The 21,659-nt window shown below is 50.6% G+C and overlaps 4 protein-coding genes across 4 annotated transcripts; 3 read left to right on the top strand and 1 right to left on the bottom strand.

The window, feature by feature from the left end:
* Positions 1-898: 898 nt before the first annotated feature.
* MYCGRDRAFT_75909 (uncharacterized protein) lies at positions 899-2,828 on the top strand (the record flags this gene model as incomplete). The annotated part of the gene is made up of 2 exons (XM_003849533.1): positions 899-1,406; positions 1,523-2,828. The coding sequence occupies 2 exons, from the start codon at positions 940-942 to the stop codon at positions 2,826-2,828; spliced, it is 1,773 nt and encodes a 590-aa protein (XP_003849581.1).
* Positions 2,829-2,990: 162 nt separating this feature from the next.
* On the bottom strand, positions 2,991-4,358 carry MYCGRDRAFT_75907 (uncharacterized protein; the record flags this gene model as incomplete). Its single annotated transcript, XM_003849480.1, has 1 exon — positions 2,991-4,358. The coding sequence occupies one exon, from the start codon at positions 4,356-4,358 to the stop codon at positions 2,991-2,993; it is 1,368 nt and encodes a 455-aa protein (XP_003849528.1).
* Positions 4,359-4,854: 496 nt separating this feature from the next.
* MYCGRDRAFT_87633 (uncharacterized protein) lies at positions 4,855-6,006 on the top strand (the record flags this gene model as incomplete). Its single annotated transcript, XM_003849534.1, has 2 exons — positions 4,855-5,451; positions 5,527-6,006. The coding sequence occupies 2 exons, from the start codon at positions 4,855-4,857 to the stop codon at positions 6,004-6,006; spliced, it is 1,077 nt and encodes a 358-aa protein (XP_003849582.1).
* A 1,103-nt stretch (positions 6,007-7,109) lies between these two features.
* CYP-11 (putative P450 monooxygenase) lies at positions 7,110-8,756 on the top strand (the record flags this gene model as incomplete). The annotated part of the gene is made up of 3 exons (XM_003849535.1): positions 7,110-8,208; positions 8,262-8,312; positions 8,368-8,756. 3 exons carry the CDS (start codon positions 7,110-7,112, stop codon positions 8,754-8,756), a joined length of 1,539 nt encoding a protein of 512 aa, XP_003849583.1.
* Between the last annotated feature and the right edge of the window lie 12,903 nt (positions 8,757-21,659).

Here is a 21,659-nt window from a genome sequence, read left to right as displayed (position 1 = left end):
CCCTTGCCCAGACGTGTAGCTCGTATCCTGCAAACGAGAATGTCCATTCATAGGGTATCCGCACCGTGCGAGCCTGTGGCAATGGCCTGTCATGCAGACCGACGCCTGCGATGGCGGGATGATCATGCTAGACTCGTGTCATCAGTTAGCCCGCACGATAGGGAGCTCTCGACGGATGGTGAGTGGTGGAAGAATCTCATGTCGACTCTAAGTTTTGCTTCGAGGACAAGGGGCATCTTTCGGCAGTGGGTGAACGAAAGTCGTCTGGCGGTGAAAGCCGACAACATCCATGGCCTGGCCTCATCCGACGCGGATTGGAGCAGGTCTAGACCTGCCATGCTCAACAAAGCACAGATGCAGACAGATCAAGTATCATTTCGAACCGTGGACCTCAACCTCAACAGCGACGCTCGTTAGCCGTGAAGCTTAGTCGTGTCGTCCGCACATGCGGCCTGGATCACCTCCTGCACGTGCAAGTCGACCTGCTTCCTCGCGCTTCTGTCACATGCTTCGTTCACATCACTGCACCGGCCATTGCGTTTGCATGGCGGTCACAGAAGTGGTCTGGAGTCCTCGTGACCACAAGAGAAGCGCGCCATTCTGGATCGAGGCGACGGGGCTCTATGTGATCAGTTCCCTGCTGCCAGTCGTTCGTCTTCAAATTGGCAACAGACCTCGTGGGACTCGTGGCGGTCCAGCATAATGGAAGCCATCACCAGCAGATCTGAGCCGGTCCGGCGAATGTGAGTAGGGAGGATGAAGACGAGACTCGCCTGTCAGCGGAGTACGGGCCGCTCGCCGGAGCTGCTCCCGCATATCGACATTATGTCGATGGACGTGATGTCTACATTTCTGCATCCATTGCTTTGGGCATCTCGTTCCTGTCTTGTCAGCCAGCCAGACTTTTTTTGGTTGAGCATACTTCCCGACATCACCGCAATGAGCAATGCCCGCTCCATGAAGCGACTCAATGGCATTGCGAAAAGTGCTCCAAGTCTATGCTTCGCACAGCAGGATGCCTTACCGACGCAATCCCAGATCATAGCAAGGTTCTGTTCCCAATGGACATCGCGGAGAACATCGCTGGAGCTCCCGCGCCAGAAGCCTTGTCCGTCACGTCGATTGTCCGCCACGAGACAGCTCTCCAGCTCGTCACCATCATTCCGGCCAATACAACATGGAGGAACCGCTCCCACGACCCTCGAAGCTCACAATCGCGAAGTGGCCAGCATCGCTGCTAGAGTGCGTGATTTCTACGACCGTAAAGAGAAGTTCAGGATAGCACATGGCTCGACGAACTCGACGAGGAAGAATAGCAAGGACCCCAAAAAGCTGGTGGATACAAGCAGATTGAATCATGTTGTCAAGGTGGATACTGTCAACAAGACGGCGCTGGTTGAACCGAAGTAAGAATAGAAGAGCGGAATTTCTGCAATGAAGCTCAATTTTTTGGACGCTACGCAGAGGTCCCAGTCTGTCCTTATACTTGGTATCTGAGGCATAGCTGACGCTTCAACCATAGCGTGCCGATGGACCGACTAGTAGAAGAGCTACTCAAGCATGGCCTGGTCCCTCCCGTCGTCATGGAGTTCCCAGGAATTACAGTCGGCGGTGGCTACAGCGGAACCTCAGGGGAGAGCAGCTCCTTCAAACATGGCTTCTTCGACCGCACTCTCAAATCGGTGGAGATGGTCCTCGCCACGGGTGAAGTCGTCACATTATCCGAAAGCGAGCGTGAAGATCTCTTCCGCGGTGCCGCAGGTGCAGTCGGTACAATGGGGGTCACAACAATGGTCGAGTTGCAGAATCTTCACACTGCGACCAAATTCGTTGAGACGACCTACCACCCGGTCGTCAGCATGCAGGACGCGATTGAGAAGCTTCAGGACTTTACCTCCAGGCCTGATGATTTTGACTACGTTGACGGGATCATGTTCTCCCTGACCAGTGGAGCGATTGTAACAGGCAAGATGACCGACACTTCCACCTTTCCCATCCAACGATTCAGTGATGCGAAGGATCCTTGGTTCTACCTCCACGTCCAAGACAAAATCTCGCGCTCTAGTGAGCCAACCTCAGAAGCAGTTCCCCTGCCCGAATACCTCTTCCGCTACGACCGCGGCGGGTTCTGGGTCGGCAAGGGGGCCTTCGAGTACATGAAGTTTCCATTCAATCGAACGACACGTTGGTTTCTGGACGACTTCCTCCACACGCGAATGCTCTACAACGCATTGCACTCCAGCGGACGATCCGAACAGATGATCGTGCAAGATCTAGCTCTTCCATACCACACCGCAACCGAGTTCGTCGAGAGGATGGACCGATTGACGGGAATTTGGCCGCTGTGGTTATGCCCGCTCAGGCAGAGCACTGGCAAGACGATGCACCCTCATTTCCAAGCGGACAAAGTCGAACCAGAACAATTACTCAACATCGGGCTTTGGGGCCGCTCCCCTCCTCCCCAAACATCAGAATCATTCATCAAAACAAATCGTGCCATCGAAGAAACCCTCCAAGAACTGGGCGGCATGAAGTGGCTATATGCGCAAACCTACTTCAACGAAACAGACTTCTGGAAAGACTTTGACCAAGACTGGTACAATGGACTGCGAGAGAAGTACCACGCCACGACGCTGCCGACCGTGTATGAAAAGGTGCGCGTGGATGTCGAGGCGGAACGAAAGGCGAGGGAAAGCAGGTCTTGGACGCAGAGGGTGAGGGAGATGTGGCCGTTTGCGGGGTTGTATGGGTTGAGGCAGAGCATTAAAAGTCGGGATTATATGAAGGCCAGGGAGGCGACGTGGAAGGATTGGGTGCCGAGGGAGTGAGGGCAGTGAATCGTCGATAGCCGATATGAAAGCACTCTATCTGCCAGTGAAAGACACCCAACAAGTAACCCAGGGTGCTGCTTGAGTCAGTTCGTCATGAATTCTCTTCCACAGCGATTGGAGTGCATCTTGAGCTCGTTGATCGGCCGTCCTCCGTGAAGATCAAGCTGACTGCGATTCATCCGCTGGGCGTTCGCAATCCGCTGGCTGTGATAGTTGAGAAGCGCATTCAGCTTCCGAAGGCCGCCGCCGACATGTCCGCGACTCGTCACGTCGGTTCCCTACTGGAGCCCGCCAATATCCATCCCAATTGAACTTGATACATTCATTCCCCCAGCTCCACCACCCAGCCACTAGATGCCTCGCAAAGACCTCCAGTACCCGACAGCCATCCGAACGAGGAGCCATGGGTTCCAGGAGGAGTTTCAAACACGGCTTGCGTGAGTGCAGATCAGGCACACTGATGATAACCCTGCGCTTTGGTGCCTCTCCCACCTCCCGCCCTTTACGTCCTATCAACAGCGTCTCATATGGCTTCCTCCACACAGAGTCAATCGGAGTAACAGGCTCCCCACCACTCGTAGTCTTCACCCAAATCCACTCCTCCTCTAACCTCAATCCCCACATGGCAAACACACCATCATCTCCCAAAACAAGATCCCTGATTCTAGATTTATTCGTGATCCAAATGCCCACAAGACATTCCTCGGACATCAGCATGTCCAGATCCATGCCTGCAAGGAGCTGATATATGTCGTGGAGGGAACTCGAAGTCGCATAGCTTGAACCCGGAGACTTGCGAGCGCGTTTGACTGAACGATTTGGCCATGGTGGGTCGAGCAGTATTATGTCGAAGTGTCGCCGGGTGGAGTGGGTTTGGGCTTGGTTTCGGATGCCGTTCATGAATGATTGCGACGAGGAGCAGGCGGAGAGGGAGAAGGTCGCTTTGAGTGGGATGCGGAAGGAGTGTACGTTGCGTTCGCCATCTTCGGGAACGTGCTGGATCTCAATACTTTGGGTTGATGAGTAGCAATTGGAGTGGAAGGACGGATCGTCATCTGGGCATTCCTGACAGCTCGCGGTCGAGCGTGAGATGGAGTCGCACGAGGCCAGAAGATCGTGAGGTAGCTCCGGTTCGATGGCCTGCACCACAGCATTACTATTAGTCAAATCATCTCCCACACAATGCTTTCTTTTCTCTCCGGGTCCATTGACCGTAGATGGTACAACGAAAGGGCGAGGAAGACACCAATCGCCCTTGTAGTTATCGTTCACATCTCGCAGTGCCGCCTGTATGATTCCCTGATACTCCAAGTCAATACCTGCATCGGTAGTATTCTGCACTAGCTTTGCTTTCGCTGCAGCCGTCTTGGGCTCATTCGTCACAAATGGCCGTGTCGAAGGCTCAGTAGATAGAAGAGAATCGGAACAAGGATGATCATGGCTGCCCTGCGCCGCCGCAATGGATCGAGGAATGTCAATCAATACCACACTTCGGTCATGGTTCTCCCACAAGATCGGAGAGCTCATGTAGAAGCGCAGTGTATGAGTAAGACTCCCTTTGTTCGATCGGATCCGAAGCGTGGAGTCGACCGGGACGATGAGGAGAGCTGGACCCGGCTTTCATCGGCAAAAGCAGCGCGAAGAGCCGAGCATGCCGAGTGACGATGGTCCGCAAGCAATCACGAGCATCTGTATTATTACTACACATTTCCCTCACACAACGCACGCGGTTCCCGACATTGCACTTCGACGAACAGCATACCTATCCAGCCCTCAGGTCCTACCATCTTGCCACCTCGAGTCCGCAGTGAAGCCGCCGCACTCCCTCCTCCATACAGGACACACCCAGTCTCATCCCCTCCCCACCACGGACGGACAGCACCCGATGTCGCTCATTGCACGCTCTTGAGTAGTTCGGAAACCACACATCCCCGCAGCCAGGTGCTTGCGATCGATGACAAGCATCTTCGAAGGGCATGCCGGCCATGTCACGTCAAACACAACGCCCCACGAACCACATGAGATGACGGACACCACACGGTCCGCGTCCGCCAACAGCCAAGCCGCCATATGCCCCACCGACCACTCCAGCATACTCCCGTTGAACTCCAAGAGCGAGCACAAAGTGCCCAAGCAGAGCTGGGAATACGTCGTACGCAGTGGGACAGCGGGTGGACTAGCAGCCTGTGCTGCGAAGACTGTCGTTGCGCCACTGGACCGAGTGAAGATCCTCTTCCAAGCCAACAACCCGCAGTTCCAAAAGTACACGGGAACATGGGCAGGCGCAGTGCGAGCGATCAGGGACATCTACAGCGCGAACGGAACCAGAGGACTGTTCCGAGGCCACAGTGCTACACTTCTTAGGATTTTCCCTTACGGTGGGATCAAGTTCTTGACCTACGAACAGATAAGAGCCGTAGTGATACCCAGTAAAGAGCAGGAAACGCACGCTCGACGGTTCGCGGCGGGATCTCTTGCCGGGATCGTCTCTGTTTTCTGCACGTATCCTTTGGAGGTTATTCGCGTGCGACTGGCATGGGAGACCAAGTCTACGAAAAGAGTTGGCGTGCGTGATATATGTGGTATAATATACAATGAGCGTCCTCCCGCTGCTGCGCCTGTTCGTACAGTGACTGCCGGACTTCCTTCCACGGCCGCAGCTACGATCGAAGCCACGCAGACCATTGTGCAAAAGGCCACGCCTTCAACGGGTCTGGGGAACTTCTATCGCGGCTTCACACCAACATTATGGGGCATGATACCATACGCAGGAGCATCATTCCTGACGCACGATTCGGCCGGAGATATGATGCGACTGCCCAAGCTTGCGCCATATACCGTGCTTCCTCTCTCCGAGCGCTCGCAACGACAATTAGCGCCTGGCAAACCCGCTCCACTACGAGCATGGGCGGAGCTGGCCACTGGAGCCATCGCTGGATTCGTGAGCCAAACCGTCAGCTACCCATTCGAGGTCGTTCGCAGGAGAATGCAAGTCGGTGGAGTGGTAGGCGACGGGCACAGACTTACGATGATCGAGGTCGGGCGCAGCATTCTACAGGAGCGAGGATGGCGTGGCTTTTATGTGGGACTCGGCATTGGATATGTCAAAGTTGTGCCCATGGTGGCTACGAGTTTCTATGTTTACGAAAGGATGAAGATTGCGTTTGGGATATGAGTAGGTCGTCTAGCATACAGGAGGATGAGATCCGTGGTATTGGCGTCAACAGCGATGGCGTTGGAGGTGTCCGCAGTTGAGGCATTAGTGTACATGGATTGTGGTATTGATACAGAGGCATGCTCTTGAACAGCTCATCAGATCTTGAGTGCTGTCGTGCAGTCTGACAGTGCTCATCGTGAATGGAGGAAGACAACAGCATCAGTGTACCTATATATTGCTCAATTCTCTCACGTGACATCAGCTGTAATGGCTCAAGTAGGAGAACACGTTCCCCCCACTTCTGGTACCTTTCCACTCCGACGTCATGTGCTCAGTTCGAGCCTTGTGGTGGTCGTCCACTCGCTTCGGCAACGAGCGATTGCTGCGTGCGGCCTTGAGCTTCTGAGGAATCCTTCAGCCGAGAAATCGGGCAGAGAACTTCAGACCATGAGGTGGCGGTATTGGAATACACGTGGCGGCGGCGGTATGAGACAATGGGGATTATGGAGCGTGCGATTCTTTTTGCCCATTACTGTCAGATTTCCACGCTAGCTCGGATTTGACATCACCACAGACAGCACAACGACGGATTGGAACAAAAACATTGACTGCATTCATGACCCCGCGCTCGCTTGAGCATGCGTTCATTTTTGAACAATTGATGTGAGTGTCTTTGGAGACAGATCTCACCGTCAGTCGTGAGAGGTCAACATACACCGCTCCAGGACTCACAACTCTGTCTACAGGCCGTTACCCAGATTCGCGGAGATACACGACATGATCGGCTCTGGATGATGCTGGGTGCCTTTGCCGTTACCAGTGATGGCCGGGAATCTCCCACCAATGTTAGCAGCGGAATTATGTCGGCGACGACCTCCGATCTGAGGACACCGAGTTCAGAGTAGGTCGCCTTGTCCGGATGCCTATCGAACTGGACAGGGCATCCTAGCTACGCTGGACAGGCTACCACAGGAACACGATGCGGAGATGTGGTTCAAAACGATCAGGTGCACCTCGGAGAAGATGGTGGACATCACACCGACACCTTTGCTTGATGAGCTCTACACCAATTCGAACCATCCACCTTCTCAATCATGGCGTCCACGGGAGTGTTCAAAGCAATGCTAGATATTCCGCTTCTCTTCCAGATCATTGCCGGCGCCTTCCTTCTAGCTCTCATCTACTACAAGCTCATCGACGTACAAAGACCCTACCCAGGCATACCCGTCATCGAGCTCGACGATCAAAAAACCAAATCCTCGCGTCCAGATCCATCCATCTTCGCCACGCGCGAGACAGAACTCACCGCCAAAGGGCTCGAAACGACCAATGGCCCATTCCAAGTCTTCACCAGCGCCGGATACAAAATCATCCTGCCAAATCGATTCGCGCACGAGCTGCGAAACAACCCCGACATGAGCTTCACCCGCGTCGGCGACGTCGACTTCCATGCGCAGTTGCCGGGAATGGAACCCTTCCGCGAGCTCTTCAAGTCATCGAATGGTATCCTTCGAGACGTGGTGCAGGCCAAGCTCACTCAGAGTCTAGGTCTCGTTACAGAGGATCTCGTCGAGGAGGCAGACTGCGCCATACGTCCATGGCTGGGCGATGCGAAAGACTGGTCGGACGTAGAGGTGAGGACGTTCATCTACAATGTCGTAGGCCGCGTATCGAGTCGCATCTTTGGCGGCAAAGAACTCGCACGCGATGAAGAGTGGTTGGGCATCTCAACGCGCTATACGATTTCTGTCAATCAGGCTGTGAACAGACTGCGCGGCTTTCCTGCGATTCTTCGTCCGATTGCTCATCGATTTTTACCGGAGTCTCGAAATGCTAAGGCGGAGCTTCGAGCTGCCCAGCGTTTGGCGGAGCCGCAGGTTGAAAAGCGCTTGAAGATCCGCGAGGCGGCGATTGCGGCAGGTGCGCCGCCGAAGTCGCTGCCGGACGTCTTTTCTTGGACGATGGAAATGGCAAAGGGTCGTCAGATGTTCCTCGTCGAGACGCAATTGGCTCTGTCCATGGCGGCCATTCACACGACGACTGAGATGGTTATGCGGTGTTTGGTGGCTAGTTGCGAGCATCCAGAGATTCAGCTGCCGCTGCGAGAGGAGATGGTCAAGGTTTTGAGGAGTGATGGGTGGTCGATGAGTGCGTTTTATAAGATGAAGTTACTTGACTCGTTTATGAAGGAGTGTCAGAGATACTTTCCTTTGTCTAGCAGTAAGTTTGTTGAACCTCGAATGCTCCTTCGTACAGCTGCTGAACTTCTATAGTGGCAATGGGCAGAGTCGCCGAGAAGGCCGTTGTGTTGTCAGACGGCACAGGTATGTCACCCATCCACGCAGCCGCAAGCAGCATCCGGCGACTAACATACAGCAGTCCTCCCAAAGAACAGCTACTCAATCTTCATCGACAGCGGAACACGCGACAACAACATCTACGCTCATCCCTCGACCTTCGACGCCTGGCGATATCTCAAAATGCGCGAGCGACCCGGCGAGGAAAACCAACATCAATTCGTCTCAACCTCCGTAGATCACCTCGGCTTCGGTCATGGCGTCCACGCCTGTCCTGGGCGATTCTTCGCATCCAACGAGATGAAAATCATTGTTTGCTTCTTACTCATCGAATACGAGTGGAGATTTGGGTCAGGTCAAGAACGACTGCCGGATCTCAAGTTCGAAGGGTCGATGATTGCGAATCCTGCGACGAAGATGCAGGTTAGGAAGCGGGAGGGTGAGATTGATGTTTTGCGGCCGATGGCTTGAGTTGGTTGTGGGAGATGAAATTGAAGAGAAGTATGACACCGGCGTGGACATGGCAGTATTCGAACAAGCCGGAACTCGTCTGTGCCATCGTGAAAGCTACAATGAGCCGCCCGTCCGAGACCTAGGCCGAGTGACTTGATGATATGAGTGCCAAGACACCAGTCCGTCACTCCGTATGGCTCTCTGATGATGCTCTCTAGACCCGCGCTCGCGGCTTCATGTCATGATCGACTGGCAACAGTAGGCGAAGACGACCGCGAGACGAGGCACAAGCCCGAGAACTGTCCTCGGCCAGTAGCTGATCCCTGTTCGTTGTGGCCACAGTCTTGGCTGTGAAGGACAGTGCGCATTCTATACACCCAAGCCTCCTAGTCGCTTCTTCTACAGTGCATCACTGGCATCATAAGGCTGCATGGCCAACGTGATGATCTTGAAAAGAGCTAGCGCTCGGATCGCGAGATCGAGGAGCGTCAGCAATCAAGCATGACGAAGCGAACGAGAGATATCCGGAAAGACTGCTTCAGCGATGTCAAGCTTGCAAAACCTTCGCTCTGATGGTCATCGCGAAGTCACAGACGACCATAAACTGAACCTTTGTCCTTCCGCGAATACATGCGCAGATTCTGCGATCTCCAGCAGATTATTGGAGTTTCTGAAGTCGCCAAATGTTAAACACCTCGTCACTGCGGACTTCGTGCATGGGTGTGGTCCGCACGTGGCCTTGCTAGGTAATGACAGGCCCGAACATCCGTGAGATCCACTGTCAAATTAGGGCGCTGAGCCGACGATGGGTGACAGGTCTAGGCGAAGGCCGATGCTTTGGATAGGATTGAAAAGTGAAGATCGACTGTACAAGGCAATGCTGGCCAAGAAGGTTAAGAATCGTGTCTGGAGAGCGATCGAAGGAGACTTGGTGTTCCCTGCTTGGAAGGGTGAAAAGTCCTGTAGGCAGCAAACCTCTGCTCGCGGATGGCGTGTGGTCGGAGATCGGCGAGATACCCGTGCAGTGTTCGTTGCAATTATTTGATATCTTTGACGCGAGGAATGACGACTGAACGAGCTACGTAACGCTTGCTCCTCGGTCTATGCGCAATCGTGTCGTTGTATAGCCGCGATTGGAGTACAGCACTTTTGCCTTTGCTTACTGCTCATGTCAGTCAACTGGTTGTAGGTGCGGGAGATATGCTTGTACAGCTCTGTCACCCTCAAAGCCCGAGCCAAAGATGAAAGATCTGTGTAATCCTCGGTGCGCTCACGAGGGCCAGCATCGGATCTTCTAGGGCTGAAAGGCAGGCATTTCATCGGTTGTTGCTGCCAGCGACGACGAGCGTGCGGCATGCACGCCTTCTTGCCAATGAATCCGATTGGCACAGTGTAAGAAGTATATTCAAATGCCTGAATATCGGTCTTATATGACGGCATGTTCTGATGGTATTCAAACCCGGAGGAGCGGACTAAGCCGTGGAATCGACGTTGACTCGACTCCTCGTTGTGGTGAAGTCTTCGGTTCAAATTCCGACGTGGAGAGAAATCGTCCTCGGGGGAGGACATCGTATAGGCCGTTGCACCAATCGGAGTGTCGCAGCCGACGGCAAATCTTCAAGTTGGCATCAAACTCCCTGCTCTCGCCTAAATCGCCAGAGACTCGGTCTCGGCGTACGTGATGGAAGATGTCGAAATCCGGATCCGAGTGACCTCGGCGGGGGAGTGTGAGTCGAACAGTGACGAGAAACATGGGTGCGATGCGCCGGGATGTTCGCAAGGCGCAAGGCCGGATTGCGAGGAAGGGAATCTCACAGCGAGCTCTCCTTGACCGGTGGTGGCGGATCACCGAGGAATGGCGGTGACGAGTGCAAGGAGGTCAGCGCGGCATATGAAAAGGCACAGGTCCGGGGAACTGCCAACGCCGTGCCGTGTACATGTCAAGATGTCGCTGCTGTACGTACCCGAAAGACGTTCTTCACAAGGAAGATTCGTTCCCCGGCAGGAAGAAGTCGGGGAGAGACCAGGGCAGCGTCATTAGTCTCAGACGCTCAGACCACCTCGCGTATCAGGCCAATCAGGTGCAAGCACCTGGCCCTACTGTAGGTAGTCTAAGGGCCCAACTGGTGTTTTTTGGTAATAGAGTGTTAGCTTTATATGTAAATTACACTAACATAGAGTGTTAGCACCTAAACGCGTCTGTACGACTAACGGCGACGACAGCATTACCAGGTATGAAATCTAAAAATCCGGCTTAGTTATCTAATGTAGATTAACGTGCTCTACAACCTCCTGCTATTTGTTTTAACCTAACGCGTTAGACGAACGAAGAGTAGGCTTTCGCGTATCTTTAGTCTAACCGACGCGTTTATATAGCGAAACGGCAATGCCTACTCCTCCTTCAGTTTTTGTCTAATGCTAACCAAAATTTGTCTATTAGATAGCCAGCTGTCTGCTCCCTAACTTAACTAAAGCCGATTTTAGGATGCCGCGCTATAAATCTTGTCTTTCTAGGTTGAATTCCAACCTAACCCGATCTTTCGCGACGAGTACCTTAAGTAGCTTTGGCGCTAGCGAGTCCGGACAAGTTGGCAATGCGTTAGATAAGGCGACTAATAAGGAGGATCGATCGGACGAGTCGTTTTCGCGTGCAGAAATTACTGCTTTTGCTAGCGTACCTAAGCGCATTCGGGTGGTCGACGACGACGACGACGACGACAGTAATAGTCTGTCTAACGTCCTAAGTAACTTCGATAATAGCGAGGACCTCTAGGGTAGTCTGCAAAACCCTATAGAACCGTTAGTATTAGACATCGCCCTTTAGACGATTTTATGTAGGGGCAGTATAAAAGTGCATTTTATTCGGCGGGAAGGATAGCTAGAGAAGATAGTATTAGCACTAACCGAAGAGATTCCGGTCGAAGAAGACGACGTGTTAGTTAGGCGGCTGCTAGAGCGGGTATTCTAGTCGGTATAGAGGAATGCCTACAATGTAGACGTAGTTAAAGCCGCTTAGGTCGGGGCCCCTAACGAATGCTACACACCTTCTATTTCTCTGCCTGCTAATATGCTAGACTAGCTAGTTGCAATAGCGCGCCGCCGCGCGTTTAATAAGGTATGCCGCTAGATTAACTATGCCGTCGAAACGCCTGTGCTTCTAGACGGATAACAAGCTGCAAGTATGGCGGAGTAGGTAGACATAACTAAGCGCGCGGTCCGTCTAATGTATCCGTATTATGCCCGAAAGCTACAAGTCCGTATGCTATAGCACCTGCTCTTCAAGAAGAAAGACCTAGTCTAGATTGCGGCTACCTCGGTAGGCAAGAGTCTAGCATATTAGTTATAGGCGCTAATACAGAAGAAGATGTCGATCTTAGTACTTCTACTTAATTAGATTAGTAAGGAACAGCTCGAGAAGATCGAGTGTCTAAAGGGAAAACTATTAGTATTAAACTCGAATACTAAGGCGGAGCTTACCGACTAGTAGTGGAAGCTGCTATATTCCGGGAAGTGTACCTACCTAATATTGTCTCCTAAGATGGCGATACAGTCGTAGTTTATAAAACTAATAGTTAAACTAGCGGTAAGGCAAAGGCTCGGCCTCTTTGTATTAGACGAGTTCTACCTGGTTTACTAGTAGGGGATAGAGGATAGAGGATTTCGGAAAGAATATGCCTGTCTAAAGAATCTTTAGTCTACCCTAACTAATCGTGTTCGCTTCTTTAGTTATTTAGCGACTCTCGAGCCGGACACCCTTGTCAAGTATCGGACGGCCTCCGGCTTTTACGACGATACAGTTGTCGTGCGGGATTCGATTAACTGATCTAAGATATCTATGCGATGTTGCGCTATTCTAGATAGTATGCTCGGGAACTACAAGACGCTTCGATATCTAACCGATTGCCTTACTAGAGCTAATAGCGTGCCGAATCCCTAGTCGATTAAGAAAACAGTAGTGTTTATCGACAGTCGCTCGGGTATCTATACCGTAGCGTCTAGCCTCCGGTCCTACCTACATGCCTAATTCTCTAGAAGCCTAACGATTAACCAGATCTATGCTATAGTAAGAACCTACTACGGCAGGACGGCTAGGCGAACGCAGGCAAATGTAATTAAGGAGTTCTAGAAACCAGACTCGAAGATCCGGATCCTGTTCGCGACTAAGGCTCTTAGTCTAGGCGTCGACCTGCCTAACATTAAACGGGTCGTTTAATACCGCCTTCCGCAGAACGCTAGCATACGGACTATTATATAGCAAGCCGGGCGCGCTATGCGTAACAGCAAGTAGTAGGGCACCGGAACTTTTACCTTCCTTTACGACTAATAGATCGTAGGCCCCCGGTCGCCGGCCCGACTAAACCAGACTCGTGTAGTCCCGGACAGATTCTTAAACTCGGAGCAGGAGAAAGAGGCTAGTGATCTCGCCGATGCGCTGTCTGACGCTAGATTAGATGCTAACGAGCCGGCGCCTGTCGGACTGCCGTCGGCGGCACGCAAGAAGCCGAGGGCGAAACTAGGTCCTTAGTAGAAGCGCGACAACATAAACTATTCTGTGTAGGAGTTTGTGAACGCTAGACGTAATGCAGATAGTCCGGTCGACTGTCGTCGCGTCGCTGCTTTAAAGCCCTTCGTAGAGCCACTGCCTAAAGGGCGTATCCGTAAGAACTACTATGACATCTGCGACTAGGATATAATATTACCTACCGACCGCTTTTCCGAATAGATTCTGTCTTCGGCGGACCTAGATGCTGCCTATGCTAGACGCCCGTACGAGAAGACGATCCGCGAGGGTCTAAACAAATGGGAGCCTAGCGCAGCTAAATTGTATTACAAAAAGGCACTGTTCCCTAGTATGCCCGGTTCTCTTCTACCTTAGACGGTAATCGCGCATCTTGCTTCTATATTCGGCTCGCCTAATGCGAAGGGAGACGTAATAGCTCGCTAGGTCGAGCTAGCCTGTTCTGCTGTAGACTTCCGACCGTCTCCTAAGCTTGTAACTATACTAGTTTCGAAGCTGTTAGTGTTGCTTAAGCTAGCGTAATCGGTCGAGGCCTAGGAATTGTAGGAGAGTTAGGAACGCGTCGGGGCGCATCGTATTCGTGCGTAGAAGCGCTATCTAAGTCTCGAACTCTCTGCAAGTCCTAAGCGATCTCCTAGGTCCGCTTCGGACGATGTAAGGGCTGCTAGTAAGCCAAACTATAAGCTTGCTGCTTAGTCCGTCTATAGTCCTTACGCCGGTCCGGTACGAGAGCCTAGCCCTCTAGTCGGTAAGCCGCCTGCGCCTGTCCCTAAAAGGCTAAAGGTTATGCAGGCGTAATCTAGTAGAGCCGTCCTCCCTCCTAATCGCGCGCCTAGCTCTTCCGTCCGCCGTCTTACCCCGCTGCCTAGAGCGTATTCCGGAGTTTCTACTAGCTATCGAAAGGCTACGCCTAAAGCATCCGACAATAGAGTTCGTTCGGACGGCCGTCGTTTCGGCACTGTGTTAAATCCGAACTAGATTCGGCCAGCTAGACGTTAGTTAGCTTCTCCGGTGCCGGCTATAGTGTCGCCCGAACTAATAATCGTAACAACATCGCGCAGTCGGACGCAGGTAGCGAACGCAGTGCCCTAGAAGCATCGGTTTAGTTAGTAGGGTTTAGGTGTCGATAGTGTCTATAAAGAGGTCGACTAGTTGAAGATGTGGACTGTTTTGCTAAGGATTTCAGATTTTAGCGTATTATAATAATAGCCCCGCTCGAGCCCTTAACATCGCCTCGTTATCTCTCTCTACTAGTATATTGTCCTCGTGCATATGTCTACAGTTATAGAAGCCTCGACTCTAGCCGCCCGAAGGGGGCGTCCGCAGCGTAAACGCAAATTACCTAAGCCGGCGCCTCTAGTCCGAACGCCCTCCTAGTCGACGTCGAATGCCAGCGGGTCTGGATCGAGCAAGAGTCGGGATGCTAGTGTCCGGAGACCGAGAAACCGTTACGGCGAAGGCAAGACGAAGAGAGAGAAGGTAGACCTCCTGCTAGCCTAAATAAAGGAGTTAGGGATAACATTTAGGACCTTTGTAGAGCTGTATATCTTATGTGAGAAGGGCGCCTCGTCGTCTAATTAGGCAGAGACGGCAGCTACTAGGACTAAGAGGTTAGCTAGTCTGTTGCAGAAAGATCAGATATATACAAGAGTATCTAAGCATATGCCTCCCGGTAAGTAGATAAACACGGAAGCAGTGTGCAACGAACTGGAGATGTTGCGGGGGCGCTAGGTAAGGAGGTCTAGTGTATATACGGACACATGCTTACGTTTTCAGGAGTTCGGGCAGTAGGACCAAAAGATGCCCGCGGAAGATCTAGATTACAAGGGTGCGGTTTAGTCGATAGGAGAGTGCGTACTATTAATACAGGCACTCTTTAAGGGGATATTAGGTCTGCTACGGAAGGCTATCCTAGCTAATTACATGCTTAGGCGCGTGGGTCTAGTTGCTAGCTTACTCGGACGGACATAGCATCCGCGATACTACAGTTAGTTCCCGAACTAGCTAGGAATATATCTCCAGAGCTAGGGCGTAAAGCGGCGGGTAATCGCAGTGCTGTCCGGAATAGGTGTCTGCGCGTTACTAAAAAGCATATACTGCTGCAATCGACAACTGCACTCCCTAGCGAAGGACCGTATTACCGGCTTTGGACGAGATTGCTGCATACATAGTGTCCACAATAACCTGGACATCTACTACAAAACCGGGGAGCATAGGCATAACCGTAAGGATAAACTAAAGCATGTTACGACTAGCATAGTGCTTAAAAGCATCGAGGTGCCGCAGACTAGTCTAAAGCGGGAGTATTTTCGTAAGGACAAGCCTCTTTAGCTCGCAGACGTACTCGAAGGAGACGGCAATCGATACGACGCTGTCTAGAAACAAATCTTACGCAGCCTTATTACCTCGGCTATCGTTAGATTGTATCCTAACGTAGTCGCGTATTGTTTAGGTGTCGATACTACTGCCGATAACGATCCTCCGCGTCGCGGTAATCGAACAGTAGTGTCTAGCACTAACCCGGGCACTAGTAGGGAGACCGCTACATGTAATAAGCATAGAAAGAGCAAGATCGACTAGGACAATGTCGCTGGCTTCCCTACATTTCCTACAATCGACCGGCTAGAGAAGTAGAAAAGCGTAATATGTATACTAAATCTTATGTTCGAATACGAGGGTACGACTGAAGGCATATATGCCGTAATCGAGAACATTCTCGAGCGCTAACTCGGATATAGAGACATATATAACGAGTTCTTACGGCACTAAGACGCACAATCCTCGAGGGCTAGAGGGGATACTATTTATAACTACTAAGGCGCTACTAGCAGCTAGCAAATCTACTACTAGAATCCTTATCCTGCCGCTAATAGCGACGCTACCTAAGATACGGAAGGTCGTCCTATTAAACACTCCTAGCAACCCTATTAGTTATACCCAGCGACCTAGTCTACTGTTTAACTATCCTAACAGTAGTATCCGGCAACCTAGTCTACTTTCCAGCTATCCTAACAGTAGTATCCGGCAACCTAGTCTACTTTCTAGCTATCCTAACAGTAGTATCCGGCAACCTAGTCTACTTTCTAGCTATCTTAACAGCAGTATCCGGCGACCTAGTCGACTTTCTAGCTATCCTAATAGTAGTATCCGGCAACCTAGTCGACTTTTTAGCTGTCCTAGAGCACGCCTATAACCTCCTAACTACTATATCCGGCGATATAGTCGACTTCTGCGTCCGCCTAGAGCACCCCTGCGACTTCCTAATAGCCATCCGCGGTAACAAGTAGTAGTTTTCTATACGGCAGACGCGATTCGTCGGCCTTACGTAGTTATAGTACACCTAGCGGACCCCCGAGGGCGCTTAGACAGTCGCCGGGTACGGTACTATACATTCTACGAACGCGGTCGCTAAGAGAGAAGCTAGAACACTATATATACAATCGGACGAATGTTATCTTCCTAATGTATAGCGACCAGTTGTCGGTAAAGAACATCCGGACATGCCTTAAGGAGGCTCGAGAGAACGACGACGCATTCGATAAGATGTAATAGGTACTACCGTTGCTAGGTTTGTTCTACCTAAAGATGTGCCTTATCTAGGCAATCGAGAATAACTTTAATAGGCGGGAAGGCTGCGCTACTAAATCTTTATTAATAGTCTATCGAGGACTAATAGAAAGGAAGATATACCCCTTATTCTATGCACCCTACAGCCACCTAGAGCGTCTAACCTTAGACAGTTTTAATACTAGAATACTCGCATTTGTGTACGAAGAGCTTAAGCTAGTCGTGTGCAGTCGGACAGCGATATCGACCTACATTCGCGCACTTACTCGCCAAGGGTTTACTAGTCTAATAGATAAGGTCTACGAGAAGGCCTTCTCGCACAAGGCCCGCTCGTTAGATGCGGACTACCTAGAGGGAGACACTATTAAGGCAAAGAACTCGTATTTATTAAAGAGGCATTAGTCGAAGAAGGCTAGTGCGACTAATAAGGCTGCCGCTATAGCCGACGGCAACGAAGAGCGTAGGAATTACATCCGATTCCTTTATGTCGTTAAGACGTATTAGATACTATCGCGAGCTGTAAAGTATACGGATATCGGACTACTCCGCCAGGTAATTAACTAATGCATCTTAATCTTCTACGCCAGATTACACAAGAATTACACATTTATTATGCTATAGATAAAGTAGTTAACGGACACCGAGACGTCTTATCCGATACTACAGCGGGCTATACTAGCTAACGGACTGGTGAACATAGCTAGTGCGGACGACAGTTAGTTCGAGATCGACAGGGCGAATGAGTTTCTCAACTAGTATCTAAAGACATTAATGGCCAGCCAGCGCAACGGCACGTTCGACGTCGAGAACCAACTAGAAGAAGCCGCGCTTTTAGCGACCTATACCGGCTACCTACGAGAGGTTATTAAGGCTAGGTTCGGGGAGGTAACGAATACTAAGCATACCTTACCAAAGTTAGTCGAGGAGATATATGTAGTCGCAACGATTTGTTACTAGGAAACACTGCCGACGAAGGCAGTCGATCCAGATGCGAATGCAGTCCTCCCTTTTTACGCTATGGACTTGTATGCTATAGGTGTTAAGAACCTAGTGACCAACGTAAAGGGTAGCAGTTAACTAGAGAGGTTTAATAAGAATGTAGTTATAAAGGACTTTTAGATTATACAGGCAGACTAAGATCTAATCCCGGTAAACATAGAACTACCGGACCTAATAACGGATCCTTACCTCCGCCGCATAGCAGCGATAGACATCACTCCTAGACTAATAAGGACGCCTTAGGATCCTAACAGCGAAGACGAGGCAGGTAATGTTTACTTCGATAGCGACTAACCTTACTTGCTAACAGCTATGCTATTACCTGCCTCGCATGTATACACGTTAGACGCCCTTAACATTACATTCAGGCACTTACTAACCGCCCTTTTAGGCATTAGCACGACTAATTCACGTGTAGACGCCCTTTACGAGACGCAGATTGGTTATACACCTGTGCACGTACTACGTCGACGACGTTAATTATACAGCTCGCAGAGGTAGCAAGACGCCTACTTCTACCCGACTTCAGTTACTAAACTTCCTTCCTTCTTTATTAACCTTCTTATACTATCCGATTGCCCTTCTATCCCTCTATTAACTATTACTTTATCTATCCTTTACTACACTACTCGTTATACCACTTATCTATCCTCGCTAACTACCTTGCGCTTTCGACAGACGGAGAATCTCGTTAGCAGACTACATTTAAGCGTAAGTTTCGCCACGCCTACAAAGATAGAGATTTACTAATACGTAAATAGTTTTACTATAGCACCTAGCGTGCAGAGGAAGCTAGCCGACTAGGGCATCTCGGCAGAGGGTTAAGACATGTACGATATGTACGCCGAGTGGTTTTGGACGGAATAGTACAGCTAGGCAAAAGTTACGCTCTACAAGGACAACATTATTAAGTTCGTTTAAGGGCTTTACCGCGCAGTATGTTAGAAATCCGGCTCGGTGATTAGGGACGTGAACAAGCGCGTAGGGCGTTAAGGGCGCATGCATTCCAGTATTATAGAACTAGCAGACGATTCCCGAACCGGTCTATACGCGCTCGTGTCTAGTAAGGAGATTCTAAGGCGCTTCGGCAATTAGACACGCACCTTTGTGCCTAGTACCTCCGCTACGAAGCTAGTAGCTATTCTAGCTACTTTCTAGATAGGCGGTGCTATTATATCGGCTACTAAGACTTATACAAAGTGCGGCCTAGCTAACGATCCGAATAGATTCGCAAACGACTATATCGTCTGGCTATACCCTGTGCAGGAGAGGGCTAGGGATAGAGAGTTCCTCTTCTTAGGTACCTGTACTAACTGCCTACTTTATAGCAATTACAACAAGTGCAGTCTAGCTACGAACAGTCTAGCTACGAAGTATACGAAGGAAGCGACGCCGGACCGTAAGGAGAGTAAGGAGGACGAAGAGACGGAGCGTCTTCCTAGCTTAGGAGACACTTAAATAAAGATCTCCGACATGTTACTCTTTATAAGCATAGAGAATGTCCCCGAGGTTGTAACGCACTACAGCAGCGGACGCGTCTCAGGCAAATATAAGAAGTATAGGTACATTATAGTCCTGTTTAGATACGACGCTCGATTCGACGCGGAAGAGTACACCGACTGCCTAAAAACCGCTCTAAAGGAAGCGTAGGGAGAGGTTAACAAAGTAATTAACTAAGACTACTCCCGTTGCAACCTTCTAGATCTAGACAGTCCTCCGGTAACGATAGCGCCGCCTTCTATCTAGCTAAAGACGCCTGCATATAATAGGCGCATAAGTACTTGTTCGATAGGCGCTCTGCAATCGGACGTAGAGATAGCAGACGCGTCTAAGGTCCTAGGTCGTAGGACAACTTGCTACACGAGTAATAAAGTGCGCGAGGACAAGGCGCGGTTAGCGGACGAGATTAGGGAGGAGCGGGAGGAGGCTGCCCGCGAGGAGGCTAGAATAAGGTCCTCTCGGAAGGAGAGGCCGGCGAAGAAGCAGACGCCTAAGGAGACGCCTACGAAGTCCCGGCACAACGATCCGCATACTCTAATAGCTAACTCTACTAAGCGAAGCGGGAAGAAGTTATTTACCCCGTTCGGATTCGACGTTTAGCAGGACAGCCCTTCCGGCGGAAGACACGTCTTAGAGGGCGGCGAACTAACCGGCACGTTCTTCTCGCCTAGATAGGTTAACCTAAGCCCGGGACGTAAGCGAAACAAGGGTTCGATCGACTTAGATAGATACGTCGTCCGAAGCATCTTTTTGCACTAGGACTAGAGTTACGGTAGCCGGGTTCCTCCTAGTAGTAGGCTAAAGAAGTTAGACAGGCGTAGAGGCAAATAATTTAGAGGTGGCGAGCGCGAGCGTTAACTACATTTAACTAATTTTATAAGTATGTTTACAGCACTTAGGTAAGATGCGACACGAGCATTCTTTATAGCTTACCTGTCTCTAGGATAGCCCTACAGGTGTTAGCTTTAGTGTTTATTTCGCGAGTCCCTTTTAATAGTAAAGTGCATAGAACCTTTAGCACTACTATTAGTTGCTTGCCTGTCGTTAGGATAGCCCTACAGGCGATAGCTCGAGCGTTTAGTTAAGTAGATTTCAATTAAACCCTAAAAGCCTGCTTATGTCTACCAGTTTCTTATTAAAAGTATTATATACCGTAATATAACCTAAGCCAGGCTACGACGACAACTTAGATATATTAACCTTCGCCTAATAGCCGATAGTAAGGGGGACGGGCCTAATACAAAGAACCGGACTAAGGAGTCTAACATAGCCTTTAGCCTCGGCGCAGTAGAGCGCCCGGCTACCTGTGTAGCCCGCATAGTAATGCAGTAATAGCAGAACCGACATAATACTAGCTAGACAGTCCTCGGCCGGCAAAACTTATTAATAACCTCGCCAGGTTACTTAAGAAGTAGAGCATCTAGATAGGCGCACGTTATCCGACGCAAGACTATTACCTAGAGCCTCTAATAACGCAGACTTAGTAGCAGAACGACAAGTAGCAGAACAACAAGCAGCTAAACGGCAAGCAGCTAAACGGCAAGCAGCTAAAGTAGCATCGCCTAGAGCCCTAGGCTACAATCGACAGGCGGAGCGGCACGCAGCACACGGGTAGTTAGGTAGAGTATTAGCTACGATATTTGCGACCGGCGGACTAACAGCTAAACTACACATTAGTCGGATCGTCTAGCGAGATTATATAACAGCTAACATAGATTAAGGAAACAATCCGACATTACGTACGCGCAACGCCTGCGTAGACCTGCACATTTACTAGGCAAACAAGACGACGACGCGAAGACAAAACAGACGCAACAGGGCGAAGCATTTATCTCTCGGATATTAATAACGTTTAAACATATCGCATCGACATTAACAACGATCGCCTTCTACTAGTCTAGCCTAATTATCCTCTTCCGCATCTACTTATTAATTACTACCTATTTAGGTGCGTATCGAGCCTGACTAGTCGCTCGCAGCTACTAACATCTAAAGATTAGCATGTGCTAGCAATACGAAGAGACTGTCGAGCGTAATCCTCGCAAAGGAACTCTCTAGAGAGTGCGCTAGCGCGTCCGACGCTAGATAGAGGTACTACTATCGAGCACCTTCCTAGACTACGAGTACGACAACGTATACGAGATAGCAGCTCCTCGCCCTAGGGGAACATACAGCAGCCGCGCAGGCGTCGGCGATAGGCGTAGCGCCGTGCTAGAAGACGTCCGCAACCGAAACCCGCTATCCTACTACGCTGCTGTAGCGTAGCTAGCACGCGAGACTACGAGCAGATACCTCGCGCCTAGGATTCCGTACTACGAACCGAAGCCTACGCACAC

Source organism: Zymoseptoria tritici, chromosome 9, assembly GCF_000219625.1.
Source record: "Zymoseptoria tritici IPO323 chromosome 9, whole genome shotgun sequence".
Classification (NCBI taxonomy): domain Eukaryota; kingdom Fungi; phylum Ascomycota; class Dothideomycetes; order Mycosphaerellales; family Mycosphaerellaceae; genus Zymoseptoria; species Zymoseptoria tritici.
The sequence above is the reverse complement of the archived record's forward strand: the minus strand, read 5'-3'. Positions and strand labels throughout refer to the sequence as shown.